Source organism: Lepidochelys kempii, chromosome 3 (genome assembly GCF_965140265.1).
Source record: "Lepidochelys kempii isolate rLepKem1 chromosome 3, rLepKem1.hap2, whole genome shotgun sequence".
In the NCBI taxonomy this organism is placed as follows: Eukaryota; Metazoa; Chordata; order Testudines; family Cheloniidae; genus Lepidochelys; species Lepidochelys kempii.
The window spans coordinates 134,248,509-134,270,618 of NC_133258.1; the positions used below are offsets into that span (position 1 = coordinate 134,248,509).

Here is a 22,110-nt window from a genome sequence, read left to right on the forward strand (position 1 = left end):
AGCAGATCCATTCTGAGCACTGAATGAGGCAAGGGTTTGGAGTATATGCAGTTAGACTGTATTCTTATGCATAAAGGGGCCAAGTTAAGGTTGCACAGGCAACCTTAATTCTGGCATGTGTTTGACTTTGCAATTTTAATGTTATTTACATGCACAGAATGACACTAAATTTTATGTAAAGAAGGCTTGGATGTTTCGCTATGGACTTGTATGCTTTTTCTGAGACCTTCAGTCTATATCTGTCTTCAGTTGAGAGTGATGGTAAATTCTTAGACATCTTTTCTCAATCATACCTCACTTGCATGGTTTCTCTCATCTTTTTTTGGTGGGTGTGGGAAAGGAGGAGACATGATGGGCAAGACCTGAGCCACTTCTAATTTAAAAACATTAAAAACCAACTTGAGGCTTTGTATCATAAATCAAAAAAGGCACACACCCATTTTATTTCCCTTTGCGGGTACTCTTATCCCTTTCTTTGAAGTCTACTTCTTTACCCCCGATCCCCAAATCTGAACTCTCCAGCTCTCTAGCAGTGTATGCTTAGCCTAGGAGCTTTTAACTTTCTTTTGGAACTAAGTTGGAAGTTGTGTAGATGGTGCCAAATTAGTTACCATTGTTTAAGAAAGAAATGGTGAAAATTGCATCGTCAACAGGGAGTTCTTGTTAAGCATGACAGCGTGGAAGCTGGATATTTGGGAGAAAACTACATGTTACCCCGCCTCCAGCTGTTCTTTCTTGGTATGAAAGTTACCTAGGGTTGTCACCATGTTCCTGAAAGCACTATGATCTTGTTTGCAGTGAGCCACACCTGAAAAATCTTGCATTAGGTCCTCTCCACTGGGATGAGCCACAGTAGAAGCACTAAACTATTGGTCCTAGTGCTGTTGGTCACCTCTTTTGGAGTGTTTTTTTTCACCAGTATTAATGGCTAGTTCACACTAGTCTTCTGCTCCTTATTACCAGTAGAGTTAGGTGATTTTTCAGAAAAAGCTTAGAGTGGACGCAGCCAGCAGGATGTGTTGACTTTGAAATTGCGTTCTGTAGAGGACTGGGGCATAGGAAGTCTGGCCTAGCAGTTACAGCTCAGCAAGGATCCGCACATCAGGGATGGTAGTCGGTGAGCAGGGGTCGGAGGAATTCCTAGAGCCGGGTTCAGTAAGCCAGGGTCAGAGTCATATGCCAATTAGAGGTAGCACCAGGATGGAGTCAGGAGGCAAGAGTCAGGTTCATAGTCAAGCTGGGGTCGGAGAGGGGGATGAGGTGAGGTCTGAAGTTGCGACAGGCCAAAAGTCTGTGTGGTTGCCCAGACAACTTCCTTGGGCACCCTCCTAGATTAAATAGGGCACTTGGCCACTCAGATCTGCAGGCTACTGTCACTCCTGGGTTCCTTGCATGGTACTTCCTGTGGCACCTATGATCCATAGTGCTCCCTGGCTGTGGCTCCACGTGATCTCACAGTGGAACATCGGCAGTCCCAGGTTATAGTCCACAGATCCTTACACTTTCACTTCCCTCTGTAGCCCAGAGGGTTTTTTTGGTGTAATGTGTTTTTTAAATATGAATATTGGAAGGAGTTTGGTGTACCTGTGAAAACCTGTTTGTTTTTGAGGGAGAGGGTTGACCGTTAGTTGACTCTCAGAACTGTAGAGTCATCATAATACATTGAAAATGTGATGTGATAAGTACTACAATATTAAATAATGTTAAGACAGTAGTGTGGAAAACAGGCCTGTTACCTTTATACTGTCTGCTAAAATCTCTCTTCTGAAGTATGTTGAGGGGAAAAAAGGTACCATAAATAACTTTTAGAACTCTTAAGACATGAGAGGGAGTGAACTGTTAATATAAGCTTCTGGTGGTGTTTGGTGCTCTGCCTGTGGCTTTGTCTCCATCACAATGCATTTATTAAATCAAAAAGACACCCTGGTGTTTTAATACTATAATAAACCTGGCATAACACAGAACTAGGATTAAGACACATTGATCTAACAGTCTTAAAAATTATTTCACCATCTGTTAAACCTTTAACATTGCAGAGCAATAGTCAGCATGCTAGTTTAACTCTTATTTTTGTAAGTAAAGAATGCTTTGGTTTAGGCCCTAAATTTCAAAATTGGATTTCTTATTTTCCAACCGATAGTCTACTGTAAGACTAACTGGATATTTATCATTAAATTTTCCTTTTTTCTGGTGCGCGCACACATCCCACCCCACCCCCCGGATGTCATTATTCATCTCTTCATACCATGGTAATGGAGTCGTTCATCTAATTGGTCAGAAATAATCCTAATATAAATAAAGTTACCATAACGAACACAAGTAAACTTTATGCAGATGGTGTTATGGTATTAACGCTACTAGAATTTCAAGAAGAAATCTTAAGGTTTGGCAAAACATCAGGATATTAAAAAACTGGCAAATCAGAGCTCCTAGACATAAGTGTGCTCTCTGATCTATGGAAAGATATGAAAGATAATTCCAAATACAAATTGGTAACTACTTCAGTAAAATACCTGGGAATACACATTCCTAAAAGCTAGCAAGACATAATTATGCTCCATTGATTTGAGTATCAAAACATATCTGGAAAATTGGTCAAAATACAGAATTCTATAGCTATGCAAAATTGCATCAGTTAAGATGAGTATCTTACCCTAAATTAACATCCTTTTCCAAACAGTTTTGGTTTTAGTTCTGTGCAATTCCTGATTAAACTAAATTGAGGAAATAAGAAATCCAGGGTTAAGCAGTCTAGTTTAGAAACCATGGCAAAAACTATTTATTCTATCAAACATTAAGCACCATTTATAAAGCTAGTCAAATTAGAAACCTAATGTACTGGCTAATGCCAAACCCTAATAAGCAGCAGGTAGACACAGAATGATTTCATTTTGAGAAATCAGATTCACCTGATTCCCTGGTTAAACATTGATTTTGACCTATAAGAGATTTATTTAATCACCCTTTTATGAAAGCAATAGTAGAAACTTGGGATAATTTATTTAGAAAGCTAAGCCACTGCTCATAGTAGATAATACGGAATTTAACCCCAGTAAAAGCCTGGGAAGTTTTGATGTTTAGGAATTTATAGGTATATCAACTTGGCCAGCTGTTTTGAAACCACACATTTTGATTGCTTGAGGGTACACAACTTGCCAGAAGACACCAGAATTCCAATATATCAATACCAATAATTGAGAAATTTGCATACCCACCCACACAAAAAGGCAAACCTAAGCAGAAAACTGATGGAATTTGAAAAACTATTCACTACATCTGTGAAACACAAAGGATTACTCTCCATTCTATATAATCTCTAGCTTAGAGGAAATAGCTATGTTAATGAAAAGATGAAAAGTTGATGTAGGCATAGACACAAACTTTTGACTATGAAGGGAGAAACCCCTTTGACAATAGCCAAAGTTAAACTCAAAATTAAGATATTAAAATAAAGGAGGCAGAAGGAGAAAAGCTTCATCTGTAGAGTTTTGATAGGAAACAGGTCACACATGTAAATGTAAGAAAAGCAAAAATTTATAGATAAACATGAGATGAGACTTCAACTGATACTATCAAGTAAAAAGAAAAGACAGTAGAAAAGCATCAACCATAATGTGATCAACGTCACTAGGTTTGAAGAAAGCGACTAGTAGCAGGACTTGTTAATACAGCTTTAAGGATTTCCATATGCCAACTTAGTTATGTATTTGTATATAATACTAAGTTTATCTCTAGATTGCTGTTATAAAAGAATGGAGGTGTTAATTTTTTTTAATGCTGTTGCTGATTTGAACCAAATGCACGGAAAAGAATCCTATAGATGCGTCTTATGCAACCAGACCATGACCCTGGGTAGCTGCCTCAGTTAGTGGAGAAATCTGCTTTAAAGAGTTATTTTGGAGGCTTAATTCTAAAGGACAGTGAGGAAAATTCTGTGTGGGGGTGTTATTCAGTTGTCCTCTTCAAAGTTATATGAAAGTTGCTGAAGTGCTGCAACTATCCACACATTAGCAATATATCCCATGATTTTCTAGGGAGAGGAAGATGGGGGTTGGAGGCATGAGGAGCAAGAATCAAGAAATGCCAATCAAGTTGTGCTACATCTACCCTAAAAGATGATGTGGGAAACTCTCATAGAAAATGTGAGTGAAATGGGCATCCAATTGTTAGACTAGTACCTGGAAAACTTAATCCTCCTTTCTTAATGCTAAGGTTTTATTCCTACCGGGCCCCATCTTGTTATAGTAGTGATGGTAGAGGGAGAAGGAAATACTTCCCAGATATTGGATGTTTCATATGTTTGATTTTTATTTAAGCTAGCTAACTTTCTCTTTAAAAATTTGTATTTAAAATAATAGCATTGGAAAGGTTGTCTTCTTATCCAGAGCTGCTACTTGTTTGAGTATTAATAATGCCTTCTGATTTTTCAAATAAAATTAGGTTTCAGAGTAGCAGCCGTGTTAGTCTGTATTTGCAAAAAGAACAGGAGTACTTGTGGCATCTTAGAAACTAACAAATTTATTTGAGCATAAGCTTTCGTGAGCTACTGCTCACTTCATCGGATGCATGCAGTGGATCCAATGAAGTGAGCGGTAGCTCACAAAAGCTTATGCTCAAATAGATTTGTTAGTTTCTAAGATGCCACAAGTACTCCTTTTCTTTTGCAAATAAAATTAGGTGGCTGGTAGTGTTCTGGTTAAAATCAGCTTGTTGCCATCAAGAATTACAGCTGTAAATGCATTGTGGTCTGCCTTGCTTTATAATAAGCTCTTTCTACTCTGAAGAGTAGACCACAGTATGCCTTCAGCTAGATAATTGCTCTGGTGTCTGGCTTTTCCCAGAGTGACTGACAGAGCAGTAATAATACACAATGGTGGGTTTTTTTAAAAAAAAAAGACTGAACACATCTGGTAAAGACTTTAAAATCTAAAACTACACTCCTTTTCCTTTCACTCTCCCGCAGATAAATTCCCAGTGCCATTTAAAACATCTGTTTCAGACCTGTCAGTTTTCTATCTGTATGTTTTCCTTAAATGTCTGTCTTTTCTCCTCTATTTGATTGTCCAGGCAGGCGGCAAGGAAGGTAGTGGCATGCTGTTGTGCATATACTCATTATATTAGTATGGCCTTTCAGAGGCTTTTCGTTCCTTGCCTTTATGCTATAGCTGTCAGCAGTTTTCAAAAACAGGGAAATAGAGCAAGTACACAAACTAAACTACACCAGTATCCCTGACTTTACTGACTCCTTAGAACAACAAGATGGAGAGATGCGATAGTGTTTCTTCAAAAAGTGGGTCACAGGAAATCTGAAAATAAAGGGAAAGATGAATGCTTTTCTGTACAGATAGTGTTCTTTCTCCTTGAATACAGTGTCTAGACAGCCTTACTGTTTAGGGTAGACTAGTCTTAACAATTCAAATACTTGTCTAGGACAAGTGACTAAAATATGCTAAATCCTTCATATAATGTAGGGGTCCATCTAGATTTCATACTAACGCAGAGCTGTATACCTCATGGTTAAATCAGTTATTGAACATTAAATGTTCTGTAAGCTTATTTTTAGGAAACCTGCTATAACAGCAGAAATAGCTGTCTAATGTGTTAAAACCAACTGTTCTCTCCGTAGGCATGTAATTCACTAAGGCGGAAGCCAAGTAAACAGTGTTGCTATGGGTTTGGTATAGTAGGTGTCTTACAACATTGCAGTAAAATTACTCAAGTGCAGTATTACCTTTGAATAGTCCTCCCCATAGAAGTATTGAAATACTTATTAATACTTCACCAGCAGACAACACTGTTCACTAAATGTACACAGTTGTAGGATATATTCAGTATCTTGAAACTGCAGGCTTGGTGCTGCTTTTTTTCCCCAGTTTGATCTGCTCCAAGAAAATCTCCTAGAAAATTTAAAGCACCTTGTTGGAGAATTCTTAGCTCATTTATCAGGAAATGTGAAAACTTACAGCACATAGCTGAAATGTGCTTGCTTGTCCCATTTGTTGAGTGTCTGGTACAGATAAGTTTGTTATAACTCAAGTCCTCTTAATGTGACTGAGGACCAATTTGAAAATTGTATTTGCACTTCATAGAATACCAGGGTTGGAAGGGACCTCGGGAGGTCATCTAGTCCAACCCCCTGTTCAAAGCAGGACCAATCCCCAACTAAATCATCCTTAAGTGTGTACCTACTACTGTTACAGTGAATACAGAAATGTCTTATAACAAGAGGTAGAAGGTGAGACTCTTTTTTTTTTAAATTTGTGCACTGTTTCATTGTCTCTAGTCAATTGCACTTCGTCTTATGCATTAGCATGATGACTTTATTCTTAATCATAATATCAATCATAAGACATCTGTGTACCCTGGTGATTTTAATAGCCACGATATAGCATGGGGCTATTTAACAGATAGTGCTGCAGGTGAGCAGCTCAGTGAGCTGTTCAATGCAAAGCAAAAGGGTACCTTCCATTCAGCCTGAAGAAGGAAAAAAGAATAGACACTTGACTTACATTTTGTGTCCATTGACTCCAGCAGATCACCACTTGTTGCCTTTCAAACTGTCCTGGACCACTTCCTGCACAGTCAGCACTGGCCAGTAGTGGTGGTATACATTGTTTTTAAACTCTTGTCACTACCAGTGTCTCAAACATCAGTATCATACCAAAAAATTCTAAAAACTTTGACTCTTTCACAAAGCTGCTTATTGAAGCCTCAAAGAAGAATATCACCCTTGGTTACAGGAACTTCTTTATGTCATGATGGAGTCGAGAGAGCAAAACTCCTAAGGGAGTATGAAGCTACTGGTGACCTGGACTTAGCCACTGCTCTACTGGAGTTGACAATGGAGTCTACAACAGTGGTACCCAACTTTATTACACAAGAGGGCCACATAAACCTAAGCACAACCTTGTGTGGGCCAAACAGATTCTACATATTTGAATAAGCTTTAAAGTTGCCTGTACTGATTTATAGTTCATCTTATTTTGTGTGTATTTAGATAGACAATACTGTACGTCGCTTGTTTCTGTTTACACACCTGTGTAAACTAAAATGTTCTAAACGTGACACAATGCTAATAAATCTCCCTTTAGTATATTGTGTTGAAGCAGGCTGCAGGCCTTCTGAAATGCTCTGGCAGGCTATAGGTTGGGCACCCAGGTCTACAAGATGACAACAATGGACAGCAACAGTGGAGGCCACAAACTTAGTGCACTCAAGCTGGAAAGCACGGAGCCTTCTGTGGTACCTAGGTGAAGTAGTGCGCATACCACATGTCACTGTTAGCAGCATTGCCAGCCACCTACCAAAAAATTCCAAAATTTTTGTAAGCTGACAAAACAAAGAGGCAAAAACACCTCTTACAGAATTCTGCCCACAAAGTGCGCCTTCATCAAGTCTGTCAGTCTTTACAAGAACTGAGATTGATGCTGGCATTGACAGATGGCACAATTAATGGCAGCGCTACTTATTGTAGTCCTCGCTGCCAGCAAACTCCCAACTACTTTGTGACAATCTTAGGACTGAAAGGGTCCTCGAGAGGTTATCCAGTAGAGTCCCCTGCACTCATGACAGGACTAAACATTATCTAGACCATCCCTGACAGGTGTTTGTCTAACCTGCTCTTAAAAATCTCTAGTAATGGAGATTGCACAACCTCCCTAGGCAATTTGTTCCAGTGGTTAACTACCCTCACAGGACGTTTTTCCTAGTGTCCAGCCTAAACCACCCTTGCTGCAGTTTAAGCCCCCTTGCTTCTTGTCCTATCCTTAAAGGTTAACAAGAACAATTTATCTCCTCCTCTTTGTAACAGCCTTTTAATGTGCTTGAAAACTGTTATGTCCCATCTTTTCTTCTCCAGACTAAACAAACCAACTTTTTTCAGACTTCCCTCATACGTCATGTTTTCTAGACTTCTAATCATTTTTGTTGCTCTTCTCTGGACTTTCTCCAGTTTGTCCAAATCTTTCCTGAAAGGTAGCCTTCAGAACTAAACACACTACTCCTGTTGAGGCCTACTCAGCGTGGAGTAGAGCAGAAGAATTATTTCTCGTGTCTTGCTTACAACATTCCCGCTAATACATCCTAGCGTGATTGCTTTTTTTTTTTTTTGCACTTATTACACTTTTGACTCATATTTAGCTTGTGATCCACAATGAACCCCAGATCCCTTACTGCAGTACTCCTTCCTAGGCAGTCCTTTCCCATTTTGTATGTATGCAACTGATTGTTCCTTCCTAAGTGGTGTACGTTGCATTTGTCTTTATTGAATTTCATCATGTTCGCTTCAGCGTGGTATCGTCCATAAATTTTTGTGTACTCTCTCTGTGCCGTTATCTAAATCATTGATGAAGATATTGAAAAGAGCCATGTGCGACCCTACTCAGTATGCCCTTCCAGCTTGACTCTGAACTACTGATCGCTACTCTCTGGGAATGGTTTTCCAACTAGCTATGCACCTGCCTTCCAGTAGCTTCATCTTAGTTGTATTTCCCTAGTGTGTTTATGAGGTCATGTGAGACAGTATCAAAAGCCTTTACTAAAGTCAAGATGTGCCACATCTACTGCTTCCCCATCCACAAGGCTTGTTAACCTGTCAAAGAAAGCTATTAGGTTGTTTTGACCTTTTTTCCTTAACAAATCCATCCTGACAGTTATCACTTTATCTTCTAGGTGTTTGCAAATTGCTTAATTATTTGCTCCATTACTTTTCTGGGTCCTGAGGTTAAACTGACTGGGGTCTGTAATTCTACAGTTGTCCTTATTTCTCTTTTTATAGATTGGTAGTATATTTGCTCTTTTCCAGTCCTCTGGAATCTCTCCTGTCTTCCCTGACTTTTCAAAGATAATCGCTAATGGTCATATCTCCTCAATCAGCTCCTTAAGTACTTTAGGATGTATTTAATCAGGCCCTGGTGACTTGAAGACATCTAACTTGTAACTTAAAGTAATTTTTAACTTATTTCCATATTTTAGACTCTGAATCTGCTTCATTTTCACTGGCATTCACAGTCAAATGTCCAGGCACTACTAACCTTTTGGTGAAAACTGAAATGAAGTCATTTAGTACTTTGATATTTCCCCACTTTCTGTAACTGTGTTCTCCCCCTCATTGAGTAATGGGCCTGCCCTGTCCTCGGTCTTGCTCTTCCTTCTATGCATTTGTAGAATGTTTTCTTGTTACCCTTTATGTCTCTAGCTAGTTTAATCTTGTTTTGTACCTCAGCCTTCCTAATTTTGTCGCTACACGCATATTTGTTTATATTCGTCGTTTGTAATTTGACCTAGTTTCCACTTCTTGTGGGACTTCTCTTGAGTTTCAGATCATTGAAAATCTCCTGGTTAAGCCAGGGTTGTCTCTTGCCATACTTCCTATGCATTCGGATAGTTTGCTTTTGTGCTTTTAATAATGTCTCTTGGAAAAACTGTCAACTCTCGAACGGTTTTCCCCCTTAGACTTGCTTTCAATGGGATCTTACTTACCAAATCCCTGAGTCTGCCTTTTTGAAATCCATTGAAATCCACTGGGCTCTTTCCCTCCTACCATCCTTTAGAATCATGAACTCTACCATTTTATGATCACTTACACCCTAGCTGCCTTCCACTTCGGGTTTCAAATTCTCAACTAGTTCCTCCCTGTTTGGTCAAAAACAAATCTAGAACAGCCTCTCCCCTAGGAGCTTTCTCCACCTTCTAAAATAAATTGTTTCCAATCCATTCCAAGAACCTGTTGGATAATCTGTGTCCTGCTGTGTTGTTTTCCCAACAGATACCTGGGATTAAAGTCCTCCATCGCCACCAAGGTCATTGCCATTTTAAAACCTGGTGTGACTGGACTCCCGGGAGCGCTGCTGAGGTCACTCAATTAGGGTGAACTGCAAAGAATGGGGCAGATAATCCCCAAAGCTGGTGGATATTTTCTGTACTTACATTTACCAAGCCAGCACAAAACAGCTTCTTTATTACCTCAGTGGTTGCCCAGAAGCCAACAACACAGTTCCCTTGAAGTAACCCAGCCTCAGGCCTCCATCCAGGTACCCAAGTCAAATATGATTATTTCTGAGACTCTTATTTCATCATATAAAAGCAAAGGTTCTACCAATCCTAAAGGATCGGACACATTACCTCCCAGGTTAATGAATATTCCGGATCTTATCCAAATACACGCTTACAGTCAATTATTAATGAAACTAAAATTTATTTAAAAAACAGTATACATACAGACATGAGCTCAATTCCTGAGGTTCAGATTTATAGCAGAGATGGTAAGCTTTATAGATGGAAAGTTCTATTTTATTTTAGTCCATAGGTTATAGTCCAATGTCCAATATATTCAGGGTGGACCAGTCAGCACTGGGATCTCAATCTTGTGGCTTAAGCTTCTCCTGTATTGAAGCCTCAAGCAGATCTGAGATGACAGGATCAGGACCCAGAGGTCTTTTTATATCATTTTCTAGCAGCCTGTTTACCCATACAGTCCTAGGTAAACAGTAAGTTTTCGATTCTGTTTCCTGAACACCACCAGTAATTAGTTACAAAAATTAACATAGGGCAATTTATTCATTAGACAGTCTTTTACAGACTTCAAAGAGAGATATAGACAATGACATTATTTCACTCAAGATTAATCTAAATGTTAATATTCCCTTTTGATCTCTGAATTAATAGTGATAGTGACAGACCGGAACAGTCTGTTTATGTGGCTGTTCTCTAAGATACATGCAATTAGTATAACCTCTAATTCTTTAATACAGGTTTGCATTTCAAAGTTCTAGCCTATCCAGCCTTAATTACCATTTCTAACATGTTTCTACAGGCTGACTCTGGGTTAATTAGCCTACAGGGTACTTAACCCTTTCCGGTCATGGGCTACATTCTTTAAGAATCGTTGCAAGTATATAACAGTGGTAGAAATAATGATTTGCATGGTTATATTTTAATTACACAATGTCACACCTGGAAAAGCATTTGATGACCCCCAAAAGCTACTGCCCTGTGTATGTTGTACAGAGGAGAGAAAATTACTGGAGCAGGCAATCCTGGCAAGGCAGACCACGGTTCCCGCAAAGTGATCAGGTTTCAGGGCAAGGCAAAGCTGCTGTGACCAGTTGTTTGCCCTGATTACAGATATTGAGGCCAGCTTTCAGCAGGCACTTTAAACAAGTGCAACTTGTCATCCGCCTGTGATGCTGTCTGGCATAAGGGGCTCTGCTGAAGCTATCCAACCTGGTCAGTGCAATCAGATGGTTTTGATTCATTAGGTCAGTGGTTTTTGGACAGAATGTTCCATTTCCATCAGCAGTCAGGTTGGCAAAAAGGCGAATCTGTACAATGGCCTCCCAAGGGATCCGTTTATTCCCCAGCCAAGTAGTGGGTACCTGTTCAGGGAAAAAGCTTGCACACAGACCTTGTTGATATCCAACTAAATGTGTCTGAGACTTGTAACTGGCACCCTGAAGTCCATTGTAATGCCTTGGTTTCCAGGCCTCTCAAACATCCTTCCTCCAACCAGCCAGTGAGAGAGGAATATGTTGCATAAGTACAAGAAAGCTGTTACTAACCAAAGCTCCCGCTCCATGACAACCTGAACTTTTTCACCTGCCTCACACTCCTCTTAAGCCCCGCTGACCATTTTGAGCATCTAGAGAAGCTCTTCTGTTATCCAACTTCAACCCTGGCAGATGCAATGGGCAGGCTCTGACATAAATAACATGCACCATGTAGATGATCCCACCATTAAACCTCTCCTGGTGTCTTGGTCTGCTAAAGACAATGGATGAGTATCAGCCGTATTGAGACGTTACATGGATTGCGTGCACCTGCTGCACTAAAGAAGAATCAAGGATTTGCCACAGCATGAATGTGGAGACCTCCAAACTGTGAACCAAGTGCCCCACCTGTAAATGAAAAAGAGCTATCGCGTCTTCTGAGGCCGTCAAATGGATTTCAGACCTTTCTATTAACTTATAAATGTTGCTATTTCAATATGAAAGATGATTACTTTTGTGAACTTCTCTGAGGGGAACTCATCTGTATGCTGTTCTCCAGGCTCTGCAGTGTGAGTACCATGGTAACTTTTTTGCTGCTGTTTTGAAGTTTGGGACCAGAAGGACGTTTACTTTCCTGGACCTCTGCACAGGATGGAGAGAGAACTCCTCTCTTTGCTCCCCAGGACTCTCAACATAGATATGGGGCACTATATTTAGTGCTTTGCCCCTGTGCTCATCAACAGGTTCCAGAGGTAGTTTGGGGGAGAGCAAGCCCCCCTGAAAAGTAGATTATCTTGAGTAAGATCCCTACCACAGGACAGGTCCAGAAGCCAAGAGACTGTGGATTTGTAGGAGAAAGTAGAAGCCAAACCCGGCACTGGTCTCCCCCAGCAGAGGAAAGGCAGTGTTGGAACTGGAAGGGACCACACTCACAAGAGGAACCAGAAGGAGCAGGGCACAGGAGGTAATGGGGGTCCTAGTCTCCTGAGGAGACAGGACAGTGGGAGCATCTGGGCTGAGACCAGGAAGCAGGGTTGTTTATCCTGTTCCCATAAAGAAACCTGGACCATGTGAGTTGAGTTTGGAAGAGGCATGCTAGTAGGGATCCTCAGCCCAACTCGCTCCACAAAATCTGTGGCCTGGAGCAGATAGGCTGAGAAGACAGGAGAGATTGCCCTCTGCCTGCTGGGAAGACCACTGAGAGTGCCCCCCGCCAGCACAGGCTAGTCTGGGAGGGCTGGTGGGCACAAGGACTTTGTCATACCCAACATCCACTCATCTTCCATGGGAATAAAAGAGCCAAGAGCTGCTGGGCCTTTAAAGAAAGGGGTGGCTGACCTTTGCCTCCTGGGAGTGCATGCACAGCAAGGGGCTTTGACCCTCTCGTGAAAATTCCCGGTGCCCCATACTGTTCATACTCCCTGTTCTGGGTAGGTCCTTCACACAGCAATAGGAGAGACACACTCTTTAACTTAAACAGTCAAACTTTTTAAAACACTTGCAGGATGCTCAGAGGTTGGTCATTGTCCCCAAAACTAATTGTCATGTGAAATTGATCAGTTTCAAGTTGTCCTTTCTTTAATTTTGCTCTGCAAAGAATAGGGTAAAAACAGCCTGAAACCTGATTCTGGCATGCCCAGCTTTGAGGTTTGTATAGAGCTATTTTCACAGGAACTCTTAGTAAGCACTGACTTAATATTATTTTGAAATTGTCAAGGGTCTTAAACAAACTTGTTCCTTCAGGAAGCTGAGCTCAGGATAACTTGAACTCACTCTTTATATTAAAAGATCTCTGTTTTAGTGTTATCACTAATTGATCTGGCAGTTACTATTAATTTTTTTAAAAAAGTATAGGCATATGCATATTAATGTGCGTTAAACTGATTAAAATTTTATTTTTCTACTTTCTGATAAAACAGCAGTTAGACTTACTAGCTTGGCTCCTCTAAGTGAAATTTGGACTCTAAATCTTCTTTCATCTTTCTGAGAAAGTGGTGATTGCTTGCTCTATGTTGATTCATTCTGAGAATCAAGTATTACTATTAGGGTATGTCTACACTACGAAATTATGTTGAATTTATAGAAGTTGGTTTTTTAGAAGGCGTTTTTATATAGTCAATTAATGCTCTAAGTGCATTAACTCGGTGGAGTGCTTCCACGGTATCAAGGCTAGCGTCGACTTCCCGCAGTCTCCTCCGCCTATTGGAATTCCGGGTTGAGATCCCAATGCCTAATGGGGCAAAAACATTGTTGCTGGTGGTTCTGGGTATGTGTCGTCAGGCCCTCGCTCCCTCCCTCCATGAAAGCAATGGCAGGCAATCATTTCGCACCTTTTTTCCTGAGTTACCTGTGCAGTCGCCATACCACGGCAAGCATGAGCCCACTCAGCTCACTGTCACCGTACGTCTCCTGCGTGCTGGCAGATGCGGTACTGCATTGCTACACAGTAGCAGCCCATTGCCTTGTGGCAGCAGACAGTGCAATAGGCCTGATAACCATTGTTGTCATGTCCGAGGTGCTCCTGGCCGCCTCAGTAAGGTCGGTCAGGAGCGCCTGGGCAGACATGGGCGCAGGGACTGAAATAGAAGACACTCAACCAGGTTATTCTCTTTAGTCCTGCTGGCAGTCCTACTGCACCGTCTTCTGGTGAGCAGCCAGGAGATGAGGATGGCTAGCAGTCCTACTGCACTGTCTGCTGCCAGCCAAAGATGTAAAAGACAGATGGAGTGAATCAAAACAGGAAATATACAAAAGAAATCTGGTGTTCATTTGCTCCCCCCTCCCTCCCTCCTTGAAATCAACGGTCGACAATCGCTTTGGTGAGGTCTGTCAGGGGCACCTTGAAAAGTTTAATGGAGATTCAGTCCTGCCTGAAATACTGGGGGAGGGATAACTCAGTGGGTTGAGCATTGGCCTGCTAAACCCAGGGTTTTGAGTTCAATCCTTGAGGGGGCCATTCTTTGTGACAGTTGTTTTTGTTTCTCCCTGATGAAAAGCCACACCCTTTGTTGATTTTAATTCCCTATAAGCCAATCCTGTAAGCCATGTCATCAGTCGCCCCTCCCTCTGTCAGAGCAACAGCAGACAATCGTTCCGCGCCTTTTTTCTGTGAAGACGCCATACCATGGCAGCATGGAGTCTGCTCAGCTCACTTTGGCAATTAGGAGCACGTTAAACACCACATGCATTATCCAGCAGTATATGCAGCACCAGAACCTGGCAAAGCGAAACCTGGCGAGTAGGTGACATCAGCGCAGTGACGAGAGTGATGAAGACATGGACAGACTTCTCTCAAAGCATGGGCCCTGGCAATGCAGGCCTCGTGTTGCTAACGGGGTAGGTTCATGCGATGGAACACCAATTCTGGGCCCGGGAAACAAGCACAGACTGGTGGGACTGCATAGTGTTGCAGGTCTGGGACGATTCCCAGTGGCTGCAAAACTTTCACATGCGTAAGGGCACCTTCATGGAACTTTGTGACTTGCTTTCCCCTGCCCTGAGGCGCATGAATATCAAGATGAGAGCAGCTCTCACAGTTGAGAAGCAAGTGCCAATAGCCCTGTGGAAGCTTGCAATGCCAGACAGCTACCAGTCAGTTGGGAATCAATTTGGAGTGGGCAAATCTACTGTAGGGGCTGCTGTGATGCAAGTAGCCAGCGCTATCACTGAGCTGCTGCTGTCAAGGGTAGTGACTCTGGGAAATGTGCAGGTCATAGTGGATGGCTTTGCTGCAATGGGATTCCCTAACTGTGGTGGGGCCATACACGGAACCCATATCCCTATCTTGGCACTGGAGCACGAGGCCAGTGAGTACATAAACCGCAAGGGGTACTTTTCAATGGTGCTGCAAGCACTGGTGGATCACAAGGGACATTTCACCAACATCAACATGGGATGGCCGGGAAAGGTACATGAAGCTCACATCTTCAGGAACTATAGTCTGTTTCAAAAGCTGCAGGAAGGGACTTTATTCCAGATCAGAAGATAACTGTTGGGGATGTTGAAATGCCTATAGTTATCCTTGGGGACCCAGCCTACCCCTTAATGCCATGGCTCATGAAGCCGTACACAGGTAGCCTGGACAGTAGTCAGGAGCTGTTCAACTACAGGCTGAGCAAGTGTAGAATGTGCATTTGGACCTTTAAAAGCGAGCTGGTGCAGTTTACTGACTTTTAGACCCCGGCGAAACCAATATTCCTATTGTTATTACTGCTTGCTGTGCGCTCCACAATATCTGTGAGAGTAAGGGGGAGGCGTTTATGGCGGGGTGGGAGGTTGAGGCAAATCGCCTGGCCGCTGGTTACGCGCAGCCAGACACCAGGGCAGTTAGAAGAGCACAGGAGGGCGCGGTGCACCTCAGAGAAGCTTTGAAAACCAGTTTCATGACTGGCCTGGCTACTGTGTGAAAGTTCTGTTTGTTTCTCATTGATTGAAACACCCCCCCCCCCCCCCGGTTCACTCTACTTCCCTGTAAACTAACCACCCTCCCCTGATCCCTTCGATCACCGCTTGCAGAGGCAATAGTCGTTGCTTCACATTCATGCATTCTTTATTAATTAATCACACAAATAGGGGGATAACTGCCAAGGTAACCCGGGAGGGGTGGTGGAGGAGGGAAGAACAAGGCCACACAGCACTTCAGAACTTATTGAATGCCAGCCTTCTGTTGCTTGGGCAATCCTCTGGGGAGAGTAACTGGGTGGCCAGAGGAGGCCACCCAACCCCCGCCACCCCGTTCTTGGGTGTCTGGGTGAGGAGGCTATGGAACTTGGGGAGGAGGGAGGTTGGTTACACAGGAGCTGTAGCGGTGGCCTGTGCTTCTGCTGCCTTTCCTGCAGCTCAACCATACGCTGGAGCGTATTAGTTTGATTCTCCAGCAGCCTCAGCATTGAATCCTGCCTCCTCTCATCACACTGCCACCACCTATCAGCTTCAGCCCTCTCTTCAGCCCGCCACCTCTTCTGGTAATTTTGTGCTTTCCTGCACTCTGACATTGTCTGCCTCCACGCATTAGTCTGTGCTCTGTCAGTGTGGGAGGACAGCATGAGGTCAGAGAACATTTCATCACAAATGCGGTTTTTTCACCTTCTAATCTTCGCTAGCCTCTGGGAAGGAGAAGATCTTGTGATCCTTGAAATACATGCAGCTGGTGGAAGAAAAGAAAAGGGACAGTGATATTTAAAACACATTTTATAGAACAATGGGTACACTCTTCCACAGTAAACCTTGCTGTTAACATTACATACATGGCACGTGCTTTTGTTACAAGGTCACATTTTGCCGCCCCCCACCATGTGGCTAACTCCTCACCCCTCCCTGTGGCTAACAATGGGGAACATTTCTGTTCAGCCACAGGCAAACAGCCCAGCAGGAACGGGCATCTCTGAATGTCGGCTTAAGAAAAGCACCCTATTTCAACCAGGTGACCATGAATGATACTACTCTTCTGAGGATAACACAGAGATAAAGAACGGATGTTGTTTGAACGGCAGCAAACATACACTGCAATGCTTTGTTCTGCAGTGATTCCCGACTATGTGTTACTGGCCTGGCATGGTAAAGTGTCCTACCAGGGTGGATGGAATAAGGCTACCCTCCCAAGAAACCTTTTGCAAAGGCTTTGGGAGTACATCTAGGAGAGCTTTACGGAGATGTCCCTGGAGGATTTCTGCTCCATCCCCAGACACATTAACAGACTTTTCCAGTAGCTGTACTGATCGTGAATGCCAGGGCAAATTAATCATTAAACCCGCTTGCTTTTAAACCATGTATACTATTTAAAAAGGTACTCACCAGAAGTCCCTTCTCCACCTGGTGGGTCCGGGAGGCAACCTTGGGTGGGTTCGGGGGGTACTGGCTCCAGGTCCAGGGTGAGAAACAGTTCCTGACTGATGGGAAAACCGGTTTCTCTGCTTCCTTGCTGTGAGCGATCTACAACCTCATCATCATAATCTTCCTTGTCCCCAAAACCTGCTTCCGTGTTGCCTTCATCTCCATTGAAGGAGTCAAACAACACGGTTGAGGTAGTGGTGGCTGAACCCCCTAAAATGGCATGCAGCTCATCATAGAAGCAGAATGTTTGGGACTCTGACTCGGAGCGGCCGTTTGCCTCTCTAGTTTTCTAGTAGGCTTGCCTCAGCTCCTTAAGTTTCACGCGGCAGTGTTTGGGTACCTGTTATGGCCTCTGTCCTTCATGCCCTGGGAGATTTTGACAAATGTTTGGCATTTCGAAAACTGGAATGTGGCTCTGCTAGCACGGATTCCTCTCCCCATACAGCGATCAGATCCCGTACCTCCCATTCGGTCCATGCTGGAGCTCTTTTGCAATTCTGGGATTCCTCTGCTGATGAGCTCTGCACTCGCCTGCAGCTTGCCATGCTGGCCAAACAGGAAATGAAATTCAAAAGTTCGCAGGCCTTTTCCTCTCTACCTGGCCAGTGCATCTGAGTTGAGTGCTGTCCAGAGCGGTCACAATGGAGCACTCTGGGATAGCTCCCGGTGGCCAATACCATCTAATTGTGTCCACAGTACTCCAAATTCGACCCAGCAAGGCCGATTTCCACGCTAATCCCCTTGTCGGGAGTGGAGTAAAGAAATACATTTTAAGAGCCCTTTAAGTCGGGGAAAAAAGGGCTTCGTCATGTGGACGGGTGCAGGGTTAAATCGATTTAACGCTGCTAAAGTCAATCTCAACTCCTAGTGTAGACCAGGGCTTAGTGTTTTTTGGGAGAGATTTCCAGAACACAGGATCAGTGCCTACAAATAGTTTTATAAACTTTTGAAAATATTTTCCCTTCTGTTCAAAATGTGTATTAAGGATCTCTTTGGTATTGGCTCTGTCAGACTATTTCTGCTGCCTTGTTGCTCACCTTTCTGGTGCCAACAAACTAGTTAGCGGATTTCCAGTGCGATGCAGAAACGGAAATAAGTCAAACTTCACTTTTGTTGTCCTGGCTGGAATACAGGCTGCTATGATGGCAGTTAGCCAGGGGGAAAAAATAAGACCTGGTATATTGTGGGAGGACCAGCTGCAAATGAAGGGGATGATCAATAAATAAAACATGAGATCAGTGCACTAGCACAGTGGTTCTCCAAACCGGTCCGCCGCTTGTTCAGGGAAAGCCCCTGGCGCGCCGGACCGGTTTGTTTACCTGCCGTGTCCTCAGGTTTGGCCGATCGCGGCTCCCACTGGCCAACGGGGCTGCGGGAAGGGCGCCACAACCCCCGTGGCCTGCAGCGATGAACCGCGGCCGGTGGGAGCCGCGATCGGCTAACCCTGCGGACACAGCAGGTAAACAAACTGGCGCTCCAGGGGCTTTCCCTAAACAAGCGGCGGACTGGCTTTGAGAACCACTGCACTAGCAGATAAGGTGTTTTGATAGTTAAATGATTGGTCTGACTCTGAAACCTTGTTTTATAACTTGTTACATACCCAAAGAAGTCCTTAATGTTGATTAAATTTAGGTTTATAATATTTGTCAGTTACTGTCAGATTTATATAAGCTACAGACTTGCAGTCTGGCCTTCATCCACCATGATCAACTATAAACCATTTTACCAATTTAATTACAGCAATGTCTAAGTATAACTTACTGTAACTGGTAGCAATATGTGGTGTAGCATTGTTTCTAGATAGCACCATGAGAGTTTAACGTGAGGCCACTGATATAACTAAGCAAGATGCTGTTTGTTCTATACGTTATGGAAGCAGTCCTCCTTTTCCTATTTCCTGCAGTACTTATGCTATTATAATCTGCCCTCTTAAGTTAAAACTCATTGGGGACATTGTTACTGATCAACGTTGTTATTGAACCAATATTTCTAACAATTACCAGCCACCACTATAAGAACAAGAGGCATGGAATTGTACTGGTATTTGACTTTTTGTCTATTCGATGTCATGGAATTGCCTTCCTCAATATTTAAACCTTTTTTACAGGTAAGCAAGTGAGAACCAAACTGTCACAGGCCTTTAATCACTGGCTGAATGTTCCAGAAGATAAAATACAGGTACCAGTTACTTTCTCTGTATTGCTTAAAAAAGGAGGTATTTTTAAAACTAGAAGAGATAGAGATGATGGATACCGTTAGTTTAGATAGTATTGAATACTGATGAATCCCAAACACTTCCATTTATTTTTTTGCTGAAGGTGGCTTGACTTGTTGGAAAGCAGTTTGCTATGGCTTGCAGCCTTATGAATTTAATGTTAATAAAAAGGAAAACATCTGCTTATTAACATTACACAAAATGTTAGACACAAAAAAGTAACCCCTTGGTGTCTGGCTGTGTGCCCCCGCCATGTGAGTCTGTCAAGTCAAACATTCTCTTCAGAAATCTAGTCTGCAGTGCATTTTTTCTAAATTAACTAAATCTAAGGTATAAAAGCTTCTCACCAAATATCTGACTAGATCAATTCTCCAACTCTTATTTCTGACAGTCTTATCCAGCCAGTCCCTACGTTGATTTCATTAGTGACCATACTTCTGTACCTCGATGTTGAGGTTCTTGTTAGGACTGTCGAGATTAAAAAAATTAATCGCACCGTTAAGGAATAATAGAATACCATTTATTTAAATATTTTGGATGTTTTCTACATTTTCAAATATACTGATTTCAATTACAACATAGAATACAAAGTGTACAGTGCTCACTTTATATTTTTATTACAAATATTTGCACTGTAATACTATTTATTTTATTTTTCAATTCACCTAATACTAGTATTCAAAAATAAAACACTCAGTCCTACTTCTTGTTCAGCCAGTTGTTCAAACAAACAAGTTTGTTTACATTTACAGGAGATAACGCTGCCCACTACTTGTTTAGTGACACCTGAAAGTGAGAACAGGCATTCGTATGTCACTGTTGTAGCCAGGGTCGCAAGATATTTGTGTCATATGTGGTAAAGATTCATGCTTTGACCACCATTCTGAGGACATGCATCCATGCTGATGACTGTTTCTGCTTTATAACAATCCAACGCAGTGCGGACCGAAGCATGTTCATTTTCATCATCTGAGTCAGATGCCACTGACAGAAGGTTGATTTTTTTTTTTTTTTTTTTGGTGGTTCGCGTTCTGTAGTTTCCTCATCAGAGTGGTGTTCTTCTAAGACTTCTGAAAGCAAGCTCCACACCTTGTCCCTCTCAGATTTTGAAAGGCACTTAAGATTCTTAAACTTTGGGTCGCGTGCTGTAGCTATCTTTAGAAATCTCACATTGGTACCTTCTTTGCATTTTATCAAATTTGCAGTGAAAGCGTTCTTAAAATGAACATGTGCTGGGTCATCATCCGAGACTGCCATAATACAAAATATATGGCAGAATGCAGGTAAAACAAAGCAGGCGACATATAATTCTCCCCAAAGGAGTTCAGTCACAAGTTTAATTAACACATTTTTTTTAATGTGCATCAGTATGGAAGCATCCTCTGGATGGTGGCTGAAGCATGAAGGAGCATACAAATGTTTAGCATATCTGGCACGTAAATACTGTACCTTGCAATGCTGGCTACAAAAGTGCCCTGCAAACGCCTGTTCTCGCTTTCAGGTGACATTGTAAATAAGAAATGGGTAGCATTATCTCCCATAAATGTAAACAAACTTGTTTGTCTTAGCAATTGGCTGAATGAGTAGTAGGACTGAGTGGACTTCTAGGCTCTAAAGTTTTACATTGTTTTGTTTTTGAGTGCAATTATCTAACCAAAAAAACCTACATTTGTAAATTGCACTACAGTACTTGTATGAGGTGAATTGAAAAATACTATTTCTTTTATCATTTTTACTGTGCAAATATTTGTAATAAAAAATAATATACAGTGAGCACTGTACACTTTGTATTCTGTTATAACTGAAAACATATTTGAAAATGTGGAAAACATCCAAGAATATTTAAATAAATGGTATTCTGTTTAATCACGAGATTAATTTTTTTAATCACTTGATAGCCCTAGTCCCTTCATATTCTTTTTTGGGAGGTATACATAGGTCTTTTGTACACCTGCCTTTCACAAAAGCAATGATGATGCAATTTCCTTCGTCAAATAAGAAACGTGATAAGCTGGTAGCACAAGAGTAATGTTTCACTTAGAAAGGCAATGGAAAAGACCATGAATAAGAACTTAAGAATGGTCAGACCAATGGTCCATCTAGCACAGTATCCTGTGTTCCAACAATGGCCAACAGCAGGTGCCCCAGAGGGAATGAACAGAACAGGTAATCATCAAGTGATCCATCCCCTGTCGCCCATTCCCAGCATCTGGCCCAAAGAGTCTAGGGACGCTTCAGAGCATGGTTTTGCATCCCTACCCATCCTCGTTAATAGCCACTGATGGACCTATCCTCCATGAACTTATCTAATTCTTTTTTGAGCCCCGTTAGAGTCTTGGCCTTCGCAACATCCTCTGACAGTGAGTTCCACAGGTTGACTGTGCGTTGTGTGAAGAAATACTACCTTTTGTTTTAAACCTGCTGCCTGTTAATTTCATTCGAAGACCCCTAGTTCTTGTGTTGTGAGAAGGAGTAAATAACATTTCCTTATTTACTTTCTCCACACCAGTTATGATTTTATAGACCTCTATCATATCCCCCCTTAGTCGTCTCTTTCCCAAGCTGAAAAGTCCCAAT

General features: G+C 42.1%; 1 protein-coding gene across 10 annotated transcripts in view; it reads left to right on the forward strand.

The window, feature by feature from the left end:
* Nucleotides 1–22,110, forward strand: part of GGPS1 (geranylgeranyl diphosphate synthase 1) — a 63,095-nt gene that overhangs the window by 31,469 nt on the left and 9,516 nt on the right. For 7 of the 10 annotated variants that reach the window (XM_073338139.1, XM_073338137.1, XM_073338140.1 and 4 more), the window contains one exon: nt 19,426–19,496. The exons of 1 other annotated variant lie outside the window; for it this stretch is intronic. In XM_073338139.1, coding sequence (XP_073194240.1) covers nt 19,426–19,496 — 71 coding nt within the window. Of the gene's footprint in view, nt 1–4,121; nt 4,143–9,766; nt 10,032–19,425; nt 19,497–22,110 lie in introns of those variants that run through there. 2 more of the 10 variants (XM_073338144.1, XM_073338142.1) reach the window with 2 other exon arrangements.